Consider the following 18,642-nt stretch of genomic DNA (forward strand, 5'->3'; position numbering starts at 1 on the left):
GGGTGGTGCTCAGAGTAGAGTTTCTGCTCCTCTGCAAATGGGGCTTCTGCTCAGGACCTCCACGACACCTCCCTGGTGAGGTGTTCTGGGCATATTCCCTTAGGTGGTTGCCACAGGGATTACATGCTATGTCTCCTGGTTGGCCTTGGAATACCTCTGGAATGTCACAGAAGAGCTGGATGACATGGCTGGGAAGAGGGGAAGTCTTGGCTTCCATGCCTCCTTTCCCTGTCAAATCTAATACACTGTATCCTACCAGACCATCACATGTTTTCCATGTAGTGATAACATTAAAGCGGCCACCAAAAGCAATACCCTTGTCCACATGCTGGCTATTACATTGACATTTTTAACCTCTTCTTCCATTTTCTCCCCATGATGTACAGTATGCTCACACATGGTTGATGGGTTGCTAACTGCATATTGCAATTGTTCTCAATAACTAAAGATGAGAATGAAAGTGCTCAAATGGGCTATACTACTAATTCTTAGTCTGTCTGTTTTCAGAAATTATCTTAAACATATTTTATCTCAATCAATACCTCTCTAAGTGTGCCAAATAGAAATGGGCTTCAATAGTGCTGTGGCCTTTGTGTGGACAGAACGTTGAAATGATGTGTCACAAAAATTTGCCCAATCCAGACTGCATTAGTTTGTAACCAACTGTTTATATTCAAAGGATATTTTTCGCTCTATGTTGCTACTTTGGGCTCAGATTGGCCTAAACCCGGCACATTTGGGAACATTACATACAAACCAATTACTAACAATGATTACATTGCTGGTGTACGCACATTTTGCAACAGATTTTCTTTAGTTGCAATTGTATGAGTCCTGAATGAATATACTCTAAGTGAGAACAGTTGTAGAAAGTTTGAGCCGAAAGTGGAATGGAAATGCTGGATAGAATCCATCAGTGAGTGGGTCAGCGGTGACACAAATGTTAATACCACGAGACAGGTTGTCAGTCTGTCATCAGCTGCTCCATCATGTCTCTTAATGTATTCTCCATTAACATTTCAAACACTTTGTTGACTCCACCCAAACAGGCTGTCCCTTTATTGTCCTGTTGAGTTCCTCAGACTGAGTTCCTCCACATGTCCTTATTGGTGCTTCACTTAGTGCTACATCCAACATCAGGCTGTTCAATTCCAGGGATTTTTTAAAATATATATGCTATTTTGGTTCTCAGTTTTTGCCATTGTAATTTAGCAAAATTGTGATTCATTTTCATCTGTATTGATGAAATCATTCATCCATGAGTCCTTTGAATATATCTTCCAGGACAAAAACACTTTGCCAAGTGGCAATATGTCTTACTTCTCCATCTGTATGCTACAGGCTATATAATGGTAAGATAGACTCCCCGCTTGGACCACAAAATAAAAATATACGTAGGTCTGGTTATACCGTACATTGGACGTTTTGCAGCTCCTATGAACTTCATATGTTTGTCCCATTTCCACTTATTTTCCAAAGCCACTGTACCACAGTAAAATTCCCTTGCAGTGGAACATTCTGGACTCAACCACATTTGTATCCCTTAGAGGCAGCTGTGCTACTATCAGAGCCACCAGAAACACTTCTTGCGGAGTTTCTTGACACGGGCTTTGGCGCTTGGCCGGTTGGCCTGGGATGTGGCCACTGTGGCTTTGGTCAGAAGGGGTGCAGGCACATCGTACTCTCCCTCCAGGTACTCCATCACCCCCTGGAAGCGTCCCTCCTGCTGGCGGAAGTCGTGCTCCACACTGCAGAGAGGGAGGATGAGAGATGTGGTTAATGTGGACACGCAGCAATGGCGGCAATTTAGACGTTGGTTTAATGTCACACGTCAAGTCGCAGTTTTCTTTTTATTATTATGCAGCTCATTTTTAGACAGTCATGAAGAACATTAAACAACTTTTTGCATAAGAGAAGAGAAGGATGGATGGAGGAAATATCGATTTGAAGAGCAAAATCCACTAACTAAACACCTCAGAATTTTAAGAAAATGCTTTAAAATCAAGATGTTAACACCTGCATCTGGCCGTAGCCTTCCTCATTTGTCAACAGCTCTTGAGACGGGAGAAGAAGGAATTGGTGCGCTAGAAATAAAACCACCAGAGTGAAGTACATAAGCAAAGAATGTGGAAAGGCTGGATGGTCTGTGTGATGTGTTCAAAGTAAAACTCTCTCACCACCACCCCCACAAAAAACACCCCCCACCCTCCAATCATACCGAGCTCCCCCACCGCCCAATCCTTCCAACCCAATCTCTCTGAAGTGTCCACCGCTGCAGGTCATTTTTTTTTAGAAGATACTCACACCTTTACTTATGATGTAGTTTTAGTGCATGCATGTGTGCCTGCGTGTTTGTGTGAGCACGCAGTGTCAATTGAATTTCCCTATTCAGCCATTAATAGTACAGGATGGATGGATGGATGGATGGATGGATGGATGGATGGATGGATGGATGGATGGATGGATGGATGGATGGATGGATGGATGGATGGATGGATGGATGGATGGATGGATGGATGGATGGATGGATGGATGGATGGATGGATGGATGGATGGATGGAAGTCAAACTCAGAATACAGTGATAAAGACGTGAAGTATATTCTATTGATCTATCGATATTTCACGTCTTTATCACTGTATTCTGAGTTTGACTCTCTTATACATGCATAACTGCTGAAAGAAAACAGTCATGGATGTGTCTGTACTGTAGAGGAAGTGTGTCAGAACAGTTTCACGACTGGTGTCTCCAACATATATTGCCTATCATTTCCCCCATCTAAGGTATCATCCTCAAATCTAATGCACTTGCTCACTCTGCCACACCTTCATCTACTCCTCATTCTGAGTTTTCTCGCCTCTTGGGTTCAAAATCAATATTTTTTGACAAAAGTTTTAAAACTTTCCTGACATACATTTGTGTTGAAAGGAAAAGTATACTATGAATAGAAAAAAAAAAAGTCATGTGATGCGAGCAGAGAGAAAATACTCTCAGAGAGATGGAATTTTGAAAGCCCTCTGCTTTCATGAATCTGAGGTCAGCGCAGAGTGAACGAGGAAGGGAAGAGCCTCAAAAGAGCAGTTAGATGAGCTGCATAAGAGGCTGAGTAAGGACCTCATATGCTGCGACAGAGGACAATGGAGAGTTCTCTGTGCACGGAATAACAGATCAAGGATGAAGCTAGGAAGAGAAGGAGGCTGAGAGGTTTACAACTCTAATGGGTAGAGATTTCATCAAAAAATCATGTCAGGAAGATGCACCAGACGAGACATCCACGTCCACTTACTGTACTGTATTGTAGAACATTAGACTTTATACCTTGACTCTATTTTAGTTGCGGGTGCAAGTCTAGTGCAGTCTAAGTGTGCGCATGGGTGGAGTTTTCTTTCTACTGTTTCATGGGTGCAGTATTCTTTCTTCTGGTATTTTGCTAGACTCAGACAGGACCTTTCTATAAGTATCGGTCTATTCCAGCAAAATCCGAAATCTACAGATGCGTTGGTGGGCAAGGCAGGAATGCCCAGTCTGTCGTGGTGCGTCTGCCAAATTCACAAACTCGCCTAAGTAAATGACCCTGCAGAAAAGTGACGATCCACCAGCTTTTACGCGAATTGAGACTACTGTGTCATCAAATAAGCTGGTACGTCATGTGCGAGGCTGCTATGTGCACTGGCAACATGGCCCCAAACATGTTAGACTAGACTTCTGACTTCACGAAAATGACAATAAGCCCGTTTTGACGCCGAGCGTACCGGCACCAGTCTACCAAAACTCTTTGGTCATGGTCTACCTCCATTTGAAATTAAAATACAAAAGAAACTCTTATTGTGGTCATTTATGCAAATATATTAGACTTTCTTTCCATTCTCTGCATCTGCATCACGACCTTTGAGAATTTCGATGGCCAAAGTGAAGGAGGTGTAAGGTGATCATGAATAAGGGCACAATGTTAGAAGTCGTAAGTCAAACTGCCACATGTTCCTCAATGTTTTGTCTTCAAATGTTGTGGTTTACTCTCCCCACAGAACAGCACTGATTGGATATGCTTGGGGTAAATAGTTGTTTGAAAGTCAACTCAGCCAATTTCACTTGAAAGTGTCAGGGATTAATTCCCCGTATTATAGCCAGAACTCTTCTGCTTTGGAATGTCTTTATCTGGTATGCTCTCTTTTTATGATGAAGTGCGTATGGGATTTCTATTCCTTGCTGTCAGAGGAAAACGGAGGGGCTGTCAAAAGTTTATCCTTTTGTCTCCCATCATTGACTTTAATTAAGAATGGCAAAATCAAAATATCTTCAGGCAGCCAGCCCACATCAAAACCCAATTTTGTAAATCACAAATCGTTAGAGTTGATGTTTCAATCCCAGGCGCCACCCTCATCTCAGCCGGCAAGAATTTCCTTTAAGGCAGTCCCTCTCAAATAATGTGTCAGGCCCCCCTCGAGGATGAGGGTGGGGTGCAGCGCCTGAGGGGGCGGCTACAATGTTATGCAGAGGTGTACTTATTACAATTTTATAGACAAATGATTTTATTTATAGTCACTGAGGAGAGTTGCGGGGTGTGAAATATTTTCTTCTTCCTGGGGGGGCATTACAAAAAATAATTGAGGAACAATGCATCAAGGGATGGATGAATACATTATTTTACAATGGCAAAAGCACGAATTGTCTATGACTCTTTTTTGTATATTTGTCATTCAGCATGCAAAAATCCCTCTGAGGGGTGCATGATTCTGCGTGCTTTTATAGGTCATCGTGGACTGCTTGCACAAATGAAACTGATAAATGGGACATCTTTGACAAACAAAACAAAGTGCTTGTGATTTGTTTGATTAATTAGCACCTGTCTACCCGAGGATACTGTATTTGCATTTGTGCAGGGAATATTGCATTTTATTGCAGCTAAGTATGTGCAGTCAGTGTGGTAGGAATGTTAAAGGCTTTTGGCAATGCGCGCATGGATCCAGGCTACAACACACAACATGAAATGCAAATTAGGCTGCTTTCACGAGATGAGAACCTGCTGATTTGCATAATGACTGGAGGATTAAACTGGTATACAGTGTGTTGTATCAGACTGTGACTGTAACAACACACACCCCTAAACTGCACAGGATCCCCAAACGCTATGACTTACCAAGGTATTACACTCTGGCCACAAAGACAAGCACGACAGATCAATTGTGATGTGCTTGCATCCACAGAATGTTGCTTTGAGTATACAACTTTCTGAGGGAGCGCATCACATTACTCACATATTGATTTTAAACAATGAGAGATGAGTTCATACATTTCATACATCAAAACTGTGATAAATTAAATAAGTACTGTCTATAATATCAGGAGGAGCAGGAAGGGCAAACTCGGCAGGAGACCAGACTGAAGAGGTAGTGAAAAATGAAAGAAAAATAATTATTTGATGAATGTTTTGAAGCAGGGAAAGTAGAGAAGGAAAAAAAAAAAAAAAAAAAAAAACCTTCATCAAAGCAAATAATGTACAGTCCTATCCACACATCACATTAGCTTCTCTTTTTACCTGTAGATGATGCAGGCTGTCTTTTGGCAGGTGGGACAGTTGTTAATGTCCTGACCCGTTCTGTATGAGCTTCGGCTGCAGAAATGATAAACAAGTGCTTTACATATCACACAGTATCTGATTGTGTTCTTATTTCCTACTGAATTGCTTTATGTTCTTATTGAAAAATAACTTTCTTGCAAATAAATAGATGCATAAAATTTGATATAAAACAAGTACATGGGGGATTGAGAAAATACACATGGAATTTCCATGAAAAGGAATTTTATACAAATAAATACACACTTTTTATAATGAATACTACCAATATAAATGAATTACTAATTAAAGTATTTGCTTCTATCAGTGTGTACAGGCCCAGTAATCCCTTCCACTTGAGTGAAATATGATCAACTATATTCATTATTATTTTGTGACCTTGAACTTTTTTTTGTAATAGAAGAAACAATGACAACACTGTGTGTAATTGTGCAAGTTAGAAGTCATTTTTCTTACTTTTAGTTGTACTTGTCATGTCACAACCTTCCTTGCTCTCTCCACCCACTTATACTGCACACAGCTGGGTCTCTTTGTTGTAGAGACCAAAATAGCATGTGTGGTTTACCGATACAATTTATCTCACAATGTTGAAAAGGATCTTTGTCCTGAGTGTTTTCTTGAAGCCAGAGAAGACGTACATGTTTTGATTGTATTCTTTGAAGACATGATGTGCAAATTCAATAGGTGTTACTTTTTCCTAAAGAAAGATGCCACAGCAGCTGTATTAAAATTTGCAACAACGATACGGAGAACGATAAAAAAAAAAAAATGTTTTGGTTACTGTTGACTGGTGGGTTGGTTCGTTTGTCGGTGAGTTGCAATTATAGAAAACATTCCCTCTTTTGAATCATGAATCAGGCGGTATCCCTAAATTAAAAATAGATATAAAGGCAGTATGGTTTGTGGGACTGTTCAGATTATGCATGGCAGGTGATGTCCCACTGAGCAGCGACCAATTGAGAGTTTTTGAAAGCAGCGAATGGTGCGTTCTCGACAGGGTTCGTTCAAGATGCCAAATGTTCGCCAATCTAACGGCAGACATTCGCCTGTACTGTCTGTGTAGGATAATTGGGAGAAATTAAAACAGAGGGCTGGCCACAATGTACAGCCACTTTGTTTTCCCTTTCAACATGAAGACGACTGATGCCTGCCTGTAAAATAGCTGTTTTAATTCATTAAGATAGACTGCGTGACTCCTATTGTATTTACCATTAACAAAAGCAAGCCTTGATTGTTTATTTTAGCTGAGCACAGCAGTAGACGTCTCTTTGCTTTATCGCAATTTCCTTCTGTGAGCTGAAATCACATTTCTTATACTCTTCCCCACCCATTCAAATCGCCTTTTCCATCCTCGGTTTTTCAACTACTTAAGATGAGATATAAATGTCCCCAACACTCAGCTACTAACGCACAGTGCTGTAGTGCCTGCACACTCAGTTTAGGAGCCTTAAACATTTAATTGCATTTCACAAATGTAATCTGATAGGGATTATCCTGCTGTGCGGGACATCTGTCTACCCTGAGAGGGGACGAGGGCACTCCTGTGTTTAAAAGGAATCTAGATAGACACGCTAAATGATATAACCTGGCAATGGTCGCATGTCTTAAACAGACGTGCCAATGTAACGATTAGGTCCCTTTTTTTCTTGAAGGGAGATTAATTACCTGCTCAATACAGTTGGGATGTTACACTTACCAGCCCTCATCAGATGAAACTCCAGTGAAAATATAACACCATGAGAAAAAAAGAGGGGTGCTTTTATTGTCCATATTCATGAGCGAGGCAGAGAATTAGGAACATCTTTTTAGTTTGATGGTGAAGTAGGATGTATCTTAAGTTTCCATAGAGGTTATTCAACAGCACCTATTCTGGCTGCAATTTAAAAGTCAACTCCATTAAGATTCAAATGCTTTAAGACATAATGAATCGTCTTCGAGACTCAATTTTTTGACAATCAATCCAGCACCATCTACATGCACTATATTAGCGAGGTTTTGAGTGCCATCCCAGAGACAGTAATGCTGATCTCACGTGATATAACACACATGTGGTCGTGCCATTAAGCTCCCATCCCACTGAGGGGCAAACAATTGCGAATCTCAACGGATGTTGCATTCTCATCAGAATTCGTCGGGGTCGCAAATGTTCACAAGACTTTCACCAACTGTTTTAGTGATTCTTGTCTTAAGGAAAATTTGAATATTTATTGGAGAACATTTGCAACCTTGAACAAACCCTACAGAGAACACAACTTTCGCTGTATTTGAAAACCCTCACAAGTGATCACCCCTCAGTGGGATAGAGGCTTAATGGCATGACGACATATGTGTAATATCATGTGAGATCAGCATTCGTCAAGAAACAGTGCTTGAAAGAAAGTTAAATCTAAAGCTTAAACATTGTGTAGGCTGCAGGAGATAAATGAGGTGAAAATGAGAGTGCAGATAGCAAGATGAATGAAGGCACATAACGATGTACTTGAGTGTTAGACAGGTTGTCAGGGTGGAAGCAGATGCCAGAAGGTGAGAAAAAGAAAGATGGTGATTGTTAGTCAGAAATGTGTTTAGGTTTGCGGGAAGAAATATGAAGCAGGGGAAAAGGGTACAGTACTGCGGTTCATCTGAAGGTTTAAGTGGTACATAACTGGGAGCAGGTTCAAAGAGAGAAAAGTGGACAGCGTTTGGTCAATTAGGTGAGGGCATTGGCCAATTTAGATGTATCGGGAATAAAATAAATAACTGGAGAGGGCTTGGGGAACTGATTCCCCCCCCCCCCCTTTCCGGGTCAATACCTTCTCATTTGGTAGGAATGGTGTTACCATGGTGACTAGTCACCTTATAAGGTAGATGAGATATGAGTGTTGGATTTGCAAGGAATTGACTCGATGCCCTCAGGAATTGAGATAGGATTACACATACTTACACACTTTACATTAAATCTCCACAGGCATGGCATTTGGAATGTATTACATTACACCAACGAGCCAGTGGGTGCACCAGGTTTTTATATCGGAGGTAAGGGTTGTCTCAAGTGGACAACACACCGAGCAATCAATGGGACCTGAGTCTTCACAGTGAAGGCCACCGTTTTATGAATCCCTGAGAAAACTATTCAAAATGAGCTCCTCAAATCTCTTTCATTGTGTAAACTTGTAAAAGTAATAATCAGCATATTGCCTCACCCTTCGCTGAGGGCCTTACTCTTCTCCAGGTCCAGGATGACATTGAGGAGCACCTTGATCTTCTCTTGATTGGACACAAGGTTCTCTTCTACACTCTGTAACTTGCACTCCAGGCCACGAGGGGCACTCCCAGCCAGTAGTCCTGGTGGAGCGCCATTACATTGTGCTGTGTTGTGCGTCTTGCAAGACTGAGTGTGGTCATCCAAAGATTTGCTCTTTTGTTTTGGAAAGTCCTTTAGTTTAGTCTCTTTAGAGCAGTTTTGTTTGGGACTGTTTGTCTGTTGTATGTTTTTGTTGGAATCTATGAGACTGGATGGCTTGGAGACAGTAATTTTGGAGGATTTCTTTGCAGGGAGAGATGGAGGGGTGCTACATTTTGTATTTGTTTGACCAGAAGGTTCTGGAGGTTTGGAGTTTAAATTTGCATACTGACTTTTATCATGCTTGTGTTTGTCTGATAAAAGTGGTTCTGTTTTAGTGGATGAGTTTGTTGGTGATGCCTGTGAGACAGTCCTGCTAGGGTGTGTGTCAGCTGTTTGTGTGGCGGTGTCCTTGCAGTGTGTAAACTCTGCAGAATGCGGCCTTGTCTGCTGATTCTTTGTTTTATTCCGAGTGGGTGCTGCACTACTGGAGTTAGAATTGTGTCTTTTTGGTATTGTGTGTGACAACTGCGGGATTTTACTGGTTTTAACTGATGTGTCTTGGTTTTTGGGGTTCAGGGCCGACTCTTTTCTTGAGTAGTTCGGCACTGTACCCTGCTTCCATGCGGGGTGTGGTAAAGTCTGGCTTGATGATATTTGAGGTGCTCCCCTCCTGCGACATGCGCCCGTGCATTGGCTAAGCTGCGACCGTCTCCTCCCGCACGTTCCGCACAGCTGGGGCGAGGAGGTCGCCGCCATCCGACAGGGCCGCGGTGGGGTAGCATGAACTGTCGTGGAAACGACCCCAGTCTTTAACACAGAACGATGTTGCTCCCCACGTAGAGACTGCACCTTTCTTTTCTCTTGGCTCTGCTGCTTTTCTTCTGGGGCCTCAGTGCAAACGCCTCCGACCATGTCAGAACCCACCACGCTGCCATTGGTGTACTTTGATGCCCTTTTCCCCTTTGAGTCTGTTGGATTCGTCCGTATCATTTTTATCTGGCAGTAAACGCCACTGCCCGACCCTTGTGACCCCATGTCATCCTGTGTTTGGTTGTTGATTTCGTTCTGAGACGCCTCCTTGGACAGCGACAGACCGTTGCCGTCACTCCTGATAACTCCTCCTGTCTCCGCTGCACTTGTTGCCATGGTGAGGGCTTGCTGCGAGTTGGCCGCTTCGCTGACATGTCGTTTGATGGAAGGAAGAGTTCGCAATCCAGGAGAGGTCTGTACCCCAACACTGCATAGTGGGCCCCATCGTCCCACTGCTAAGGGTACTCCCAGCGCGGGCACGGGATTCGTCGGGTCGGACACCCTCCTGCCCATGCTCCTCGGCAGGTTGCCTCAGCCCCCTGGGGAGCTGAAGAGGGATGGAGCGATCAGGGACATCAGTCAGAGTCAGCCGGATTATGTCCAATTGAAAGTGGGTCAGAAAAGTGGTAGTGTGCTGGCAGGGGACGGCTCGGCATTCAATACCCACTCTACAAGTAAAGGCTCAATGCCCTTTCATTAATGATCCCCTCAGTAGTTTAGCAATTTCCCATTGTCAAGGTTTTTCCCAGCTTCTGACCAACGACCCGAAGATGATGAGTTGGCAGAGACTCTTTGCATCTGGGGAAAAAGAAAAAGACAGTGACTGAAAGAAAAAGCGGTAGAGTACAAGAATAATCATCAAGACTGCCATGAAGATACCGACATTAGCACCATCCGTGAGCCTCAAACATTGCTGCGGTGCCGGATCAATATGACTCGATCAAGCTCTTATTAAGATCAGCAGGTGGGTGATAGAAACAGATCTTTACCTGCTGCAGGAACTAAAAAAGACCAATTCATTAGCTACACTTCCGACAGGAGTTGTATTTAAAATAATGTACCATTTCTAAAATAATAGTGCTCACTTTACATTCACGCTTTGTATTCAGTAAAGCTAGACAATTAGAAATACTGTTGAAAATAGATTGAGGTTGGGGGTGAGCTACAGTCCCTACCAGCTTACTTTGGGAGAGAGGTGGGGTACACCCGGACTCCACATCACTCTGTTGCATGGCGAATTTAGACAGCCATTCATAGTTGCTCACTTGCACACTTGTCATAGGCGGCCCGAGGCCAGACGCTTTAGACGAGGCAGGCAGACGTGCTAACCACTACATCAACATGCTGCCAAAACGTTTTATATTGTTAAATTAAAATATAAGATAATGTGAATTATTGTACGAATTAAAAAAATATTTTTGGCTGTCTTTCCTGACCGTCTCACGGTCAGACCCACGTTTATTTTATTTTGGGGCCAGTTAACATTACATTAGATTAAGGTTTTGTCAGTGGTGATTTCCTCCAAGTTCTGATTTGTTCACAAATAGAAGTGATTCTATTTAGGTTTGGTGAACCAGCTCTGACAACAGTGAGTGTTTTATACCATTGTGGTTTTTGTCAAATGTAAAACTCAAAAGTGTTGCTGACTTTGGCAAGTGGCATCGTTGTAGGAGTCAGCATCACACAAAGCCTCCAACCTCAGCAACATTCCTGCATTTTCTCTTAATAAATTAATAACATTAATGTGTTTGGCTCAAGGACTTCTCAATATCGTACCATTATTAACTTTGTTTAAAAAGGTTCACTGTACTAGCCTTGGTTCTGAAATCTACAAACAGGTTTTTACCAATGAGTTTTGCATCATCTGTGCGTGTGTAGCCTTGGTTCTGAAATGTGCAGACAGGTTTTGACCAGTAATGCTTTCATCATCTGTGTGTTTGTGTGTGATGTTTGCATGATAAATCTAAATTTGAGACAAACCTCAGTGTATAGAGGAAAGAGAAGTGGAAAATAAATTGCAGGTGATCATCTTCCTGCAAGTGAGACAAGTGAGCCAGACAATGTTTGTGTATGAGATTCTGAGTGTATTGACAGCAGGTGTCTGCATATTTAAGAATGTATACTCCAGTGTTTGCTTTGTGATTCCGGCATAGCCTTTTGAAGGCAATTTCATTTCATCTCATTTCCGACGATTTGGTTCTCCAAACTGCAGCCACACCAGATTCAATGTCACCAGATGTTTATCTACTATACCCGATATGTGTGTAAGTGAGCATTGCATCTTCCCCTCCTCCTTAGCAGTTGCATGTCAGTACCATTTAGTCACGCAAATATGATTTAAATTACTCACCCACCCATCCATTTTCAATGCATTCATCCTTCCTCACTTAGGACCAGCCCTTGCTGACTTTGGGCGAGTAGCTGAGTTCACCATGGACTGGTTGCCAGTCCCATTTCAACTAGCAACTGCATATTTTTAAACCACACATAAGTAGGTCACAAACTGGCAAATCTGCACGATTTTATTAGTCCCACCACAAAAGCTGATTCAAAACTGTTGGCTTTAGCTACAGTACGTAGTGGTAACATTGAATTCATATTCTGTCTGCAGAAGTAATACTTGTTTTTTCTTTTCATGTGCACAGATCTCATTGAAAATTTGCGTGTAAAGTGGACGAGATACATTCCAATTTGTAACATTTTATCCAGTTTTTAAAATGTGAGAGACTTCACACATGGGGGGATATAAATGGCCAGCACTCATGTCAATAACTCCACCAACAAGTAAAAGTCTCCTCTGATTCAGATGTCTGTTGTACTACCAAGACCGGTCTGTGTTACAAGCAAAAAAAAAAAAAAAAAAGTAGTAATTTGAGGAAGTAATAGAGACTTGGCTAATTGCTAGCGTTATGGTAACTTTTAATTGTTGCTATCGTGCCTCGTCATTTTTAATTGAAAATCAGTGTCTTGCTGACTCTATTACTGTTATGTGTGTAGGCTCCCCTTTTCAGAAACTGAGATCTCAACAGGGACAGATGTTTGTACATATATCTGCTCGCAATTTTGACAAACGGCAAACTGTTGCCTTTGTGGTATGTTTGAATGCAACTGCCACTTGCCAATCTTTTGTGTTTATTTTTCCCTGCTCACCAGCCACTTTTCCAAATCTTTGTCATGCTTTCAATTGTCGTTCACATACATGCTCTGATCCTCTGCTTGTAGTTCACCCGCATCCATAACCCTGATGTTGAAAAATGAGCGTGGAGGAGAAGGGGAGGTAACGCTGTTGCCCGAGGGGGATGGGGGGGGGGGGGGGGGGGCGAATGAGGAGGCGACAAATGAGGAGCGCAAGGGTAACAGTATTATAGGGAGTCACAAAGAAGTTGTGAGCAGCATAAGAAGCGAGAGAACAGAGGAAGAAGGATTGATTGTCCACGAGATGAGAGAAATGTACGGATGTCAGGGTAAGAGATGGAAAGGCCAATTTTCCCAGGTTGAAATCTCTAAAAGTGACAGGAAGAATTGTCTGAAGACGAAAGACAGAAAGGGGGTAAACATAAAAGCATGCACGTAAATAAGGGAGATTTATAAAGCCGCACTTGCGAGTAATCAATACACAATGCAAGTATATGCTTGCATCTGTTATTAAAGACACACATGCATCAACACACACATAACCTTTAAACACACCACCGAGTTTTGAGCAGCGTCTTTTTCGATTTACTGAAATCCGTTTCTACATGCTGTGAATTTAATTTGCCAGTTGCTATGTTTGTGCTTCTCGCCAATTGTCTGCCGTGCACAGGCCAGAGGTCGGTGTGAGCATATGCATGTGCGTGTGCGTGTGTGCGTGCGTGCGTGCGTGCGTGCGTGCGTGTGTGTGTGTGTGTGTCTTACGGTACACTCAGCCCTGACCTCCTGAGTCCTTCCTGTGTGTGTTTGTGTGTGTGTGCTTGTGTGTGTGTGTGTGTGTGTGTGTGTGTGTGTGTGTGTGTGTATGTATGTGCGTGCGTGCGTGCGTGCGTGCGTGCGTGCGTGCGTGCGTGCGTGCGTGCGTGCGTGCGTGCGTGCGTGCGTGCGTGCGTGCGTGGTGGGGCTGGGAGTGTCTCTGCATTCTTGTGTGGCACTTAGGTTGTATAAACATTTTGGCTTTTGGCAAAGATGACATAGTATATTAGGATGAGCTTCTTTCGACCCATTAAGCCTGCCGCACACCGAGCGATGAAACCACTGAACAAATTATTAGAGTTGGACAGAAATCTGAATGTGTTTGTTCTTTCCATTTTCAATTGGCAATCAAAAAAACAAAACGGTGAGTGATTATTTTGTTTTGCTAATTAATGTACAGAAATTGTAGAAAAGCTAGAAGAAGCTAAAAAACTAAAAGTTCACAAATCTGGTCTGATTCAAAGCATGTCTTCTGTGTCAAACTCGATGAATGAAGCCAATGCCAATAACGTTCCAAACATCTTTGTCCTTGATGTAACTGATCACTTGGTTTAATAAATATTTTCGTGTACTTTTTGGCCAGAACATTCCATAATTTTTACTGCTCATCACTAAAACAACACCATACCCAAAGTGAAGTATGATGGTTGCATCATCATTCTTTTGGGCTGTTTTTCTTTAGATGGACCTGGGGCTTTAGTCGATGTTGAGGACAAAAAGGTTTCAAATAACAGAATTAGCATAACAGCTTCGCAGAACATATTTGCGTCTAATCCGATGCACAAGAAACTAGTAGTAAAAATTGTGGCTACAGATGCCAGAGCAATCTGTGTTCTCCTCGAATTAAATGTTATAATTTGTACTTTAAAACTTCGTTTTCCACTAGAAATATTTCAGGTCACATTTTCTTGTGGTAGTAAGTTAGTGGTTGTGTGAGAGACAGTCAACCACTGTAATTCGTTTGCGATTGTTAAATTCTGTCTTATTCAGTTAATCTTCATGGCTTGGTATGCCGCTGGCTTTTTTGATTAAGTGGGGAAGAGGGGGGGTGTTTTTAAGTGCATGGCCACACACTCTGCTACACTTGTAACAGAGTGCTAGCTGCACCAACGAATCATGTTCCATGTCGTCTCAAGGTGAGGTCAATTATTCAACAGGCGATTGACGCGCGTGTGTTTTTGTGTGCTTGCGTGCACGTGTATGAGTGTGAATGTGTAAGTGTGCACTGGATTGAGACTCGCATTAGTGCCCTGTAATTACACTTTTGGCTCCTTCATCCTCAAAGCCTCACATTCAGAAGACAGTAAATACTTTATGACTTTGTTGAGGCTCATCGCCTTTTGGGTGGTGTAGTCACGTTGATTTTTTTTCTTCCAAAACACAACACGCATTTCATGTTATGGATCATTTCACTTTGATGATATTGAAGCAATCTTCCCACTACACATTCGGGTGACTTTGCAACTGTAAGAACGTCACTTGAAACCGAGAACTGCAGATTTAATGCCTCTTGATTCAAATCAGCGCACTTGTTTCTAAAATTTGAAGATTGTAGAAACAGAAAATTAAGATATAGCCCCATTGGCAATAGCCTTGAGGGTCTTCTTCAAAAGAATCCAAATAAAACTGCAAGATTCTCACCAGAGATTTCTTTGCATATTTATGAAAGCCAACAACACAAAGTGAGACCTGATCCCTGCAGAAGATCCTTGTCTGACATAACTCTTTTCAAACACATTCAAGAGGGACGTGATGGCAGTTCTGTCGCCAAAGAAAGACCGAGCTTATTGTTGACAACACATGCATAACTTAATATGATAATGGTTATTCTAGCATGAGTACTAAGAAGATGTATCTGTGTTATTTCTGGTATTTTCTGCAGTTCTCATCATTTTCCCATTCAATTGTATACATTTCTGCTGAGAATTGGAAAATTACGATTCTGCAGATGTAGGTCTTCTGCCTGATCACAACTTTATCTTTTTCAACATTTCATCAAAAGTGTCATGATGCTGGCACTTCAGAAAAAGTAACTAGCAAAAACAAAGCGAGCAGAACACCAACCCTGCTGTTTTCTTCCTCGCTCCTTTTTGCTGTTAATTTTAATTGGACGCATCTGTAATTTTAAGGGACAATGTGCTTCAATCAGCTTCTCAGCTGAAGAGCCAGATGTCACCAAAGCTAATCTACGAATCATGCAAAAAGACAAACATGTCAGCCGGGCCAACCTAATTAAACCCAAAAGCAGCGTGTGACAAAATGAACTATTTTCTCTTTTTTCAAGCTAGCTGGAAAAACATCATCGCTACACATTCAAAATCCATTGCAGTAATAGAAAATGTAATTTGGAGTTTCATGGTGAATTTACATTCCAATTTTGCTCCTTCTCTTTGTTTCACTTGCTGTAATTAATTGATGTTTTTCCCCAGGTAGCTTCTCATTGTAGCTGCGGCTGTTTTTTTTTTTTTTTTTCTCAATACTTTTTGGTTTGCGTGTAAATTACTGTATAACACAACTCTGACTGATGTTTGATTTTTGTGGTGGGATGCGGCATGATGTAAACAAGAAATTCAATTTTAGGATTCTTGTCTAGGTGGGGTTCCACAATACAATAAAGTGCATCCAACCATTTTATACGGTGCTTATCCTCCTCACAGTCACGGGTGAGCAGGATTCTACCCCAGTTGACTTCGGACGTGCGGAAGGGTGTACATTGGACTGTCGCCAGCCAATCACAGGGCTATTATTAAGCGTGAAATATCATGTGTATAGTGCATTTGCAATTTCAGTAGGACTAGGCCACTATGGAAAAAATATTAATCATCATCATTATTTTTGTTTGATTTTGAGATCACAATTAATAAAAAAAAATTACCGCTTATCCATGTGGAGAATACACACTTACGTGAAAATAAAATTAGTAGGAGAAGAAAATTGCAATTGGATTTTGCGAATGTACATAAGTCAGTATTCACAAATTAGGAATACATGCTTATGGCTATTTTGTATTACTTCAGCATTTGCTTGTGAAAATTGTAGATCACAAAGTTCTCTTTTCTTTTCCCATTTGACAGTAGAGTTCAACTGGCTGAACATTCTGTTGCCAACGTGATTGTGTATCCATATATGGCCAGAAATTGATTGGTCACCAGTCCAAGGTGTACCCTGGCCCCAGCTCACCCGTGACCCTAATGAAGACGAGAGCCATAGATAATGAATAAAATTGATCCCTTACACTATTTCAATTTTCAGTGGGTACTCGCTCTTGTCTTCTCTTTCATCAAGGGAATTCAGTCAGCCTTTTTGCAGCTTTTTGTTCTCATGCTAAACGGGATGTAATTCATAGTGACATGTCGATCGAGTCAAGGCCCACACAGGAAGAAAAAGTATGTCTTCTTCTGATTTATGAGTGACACTTTCTTATGAGTCATTAGCAACCTATACAAGCAGAGAAGGAGTGATATATTAAAGCAATTCAAGTTTTTGACAAATCCATCTACCAATGGAATTGATTTGTTGCTTGGGGTGTGCTGGTTTAGTGAGGACAATTAAGACTTGGAGTTTACCTCTCTTGCGCCAGCAATTTTGCTTACTTCAACTCAATTCTTACAGCTGGAGCTCACACACGTCCATGTACATCCATTGCTCGCTGCTCTTTTCTCTCACTCCATCTTCTTATCTTTGCACTGACTTATCACTCATCCTGTCTGCATGCTATCTTCAACCTGTCCGTCATCAACCTGGCTGTCTTCCTCATACATCTTCACCCTCGTTCCCATACAAAGTCAGAAGTTCAATTCCCGTGATGTTGTATATTGACATCAAATGATTAACTCTCCCTGTTTTTTGGCATTAGAGTATCTTCAATGATTATTCAGTGGTGTGGGATATATTAGATATTGATAGATTGATGGATCGAGATATAGATTGAGTGATTGTTTATTCGTGAGAGTTAGTAAATTGTCAAAGCAGCAATCTTCTAAATTACATCAAATTAGCTGCAACCGACAAAGTTTGTGAGTGTGTGTTTGTTTGTGTGTTTTTTTGTTTGTTTGTTTGTTTGTTTGTTTGTTTGTTTGTTTGTTTGTTTGTTTGTTTGTGAGTCTGAATGATAAGAATGTTGATGACGGACTGCAGTATCCCAATCTTTACATTCTGCGTTATTATTAGAGCGTTTTTGATGGGCAACTACATTGTTGAAGAAATACCTAATTGCATATACTGTATTCAATGTTAATTCACTTTTTACCGATTATTTTTGTATTTCATTTTGCATAAATACATTGCGGGTTTAGTGGCCCGATTGGTATTTTCTAGATAAAAAAAAATTTATTGAAGAAAGCAAAGAATTTATCTTTATACAGTCTCATTAGAAAAAGCTCCAAATTGGGTTCCACACATATTGACAATCACGCCAAATGTTAATTAAAATATTCCTTATCTTGTGCCCAAAATCAGCCTAGGCCTATTTCTTTATATTTAAAAGATTATCCTGGTTGATTAAAGTATGGGTGTGTTGAGTGAGTATTACATGATAACACAGATTGGTGTTATCTGAGCTGTTGGGGCTGATAATTGTAAATGTTGAACCTATTCAGTATTTACCATCGCAAACCCTCATGTGTGGTCGCTCAAGCCTCGATTTAGCCACAGACTCCTTGATTGTGACATGAAACAGAATGATAGCCAAGATGGAAGCAACCTGAAACTTGGTCCATTACCTGACACAAAAAGAGAAGCAAGTGGAATTATAATGATAGGATACACAATAAGATAACTGTTAGCTTCTTCTGCTCATTCCCCTTTGTATTTTCCAGTAGTTTGAATACCCTGTGGTGCGATACTGCGTGCGTGCGTGCGTGGGTACGTGCCTGCGTGCATTCACTCACATTTTTCAAGTCAGTGAATAAATCAGGTTGGGTTTGTGTTTCACATTTTTAACCTTATTTAACTTATTTTTACAGTTGTGTGACATGAAAATTAAG

General features: G+C 41.4%; 2 protein-coding genes across 4 annotated transcripts in view; one reads left to right on the forward strand and one right to left on the reverse strand.

The window, feature by feature from the left end:
- The window catches only part of dock2 (dedicator of cytokinesis 2), a 121,704-nt gene that overhangs the window by 83,165 nt on the left and 19,897 nt on the right, over positions 1–18,642 (forward strand). The gene's annotated exons all lie outside the window — the stretch shown is intronic.
- insyn2b (inhibitory synaptic factor family member 2B) overlaps positions 649–18,642 on the reverse strand; it is a 19,054-nt gene continuing 1,060 nt past the window's right edge. Inside the window, exons 2-4 of the mRNA XM_088380336.1 lie at positions 8,757–10,507; positions 5,536–5,610; positions 649–1,748 (exon numbers count right to left, since the gene is read on the reverse strand). Of these exons, the coding sequence (XP_088236462.1) occupies positions 1,565–1,748; positions 5,536–5,610; positions 8,757–10,222 (1,725 nt within the window). The 5' untranslated portion in view covers positions 10,223–10,507 and the 3' untranslated portion in view covers positions 649–1,564. The remainder of the gene's footprint in view (positions 1,749–5,535; positions 5,611–8,756; positions 10,508–18,642) is intronic.

The sequence above is a fragment of the Syngnathus floridae genome, chromosome 1 (assembly GCF_059516105.1).
Source record: "Syngnathus floridae isolate MCC-2025c chromosome 1, RoL_Sflo_1.0, whole genome shotgun sequence".
Lineage (NCBI taxonomy): Eukaryota > Metazoa > Chordata > Actinopteri > Syngnathiformes > Syngnathidae > Syngnathus > Syngnathus floridae.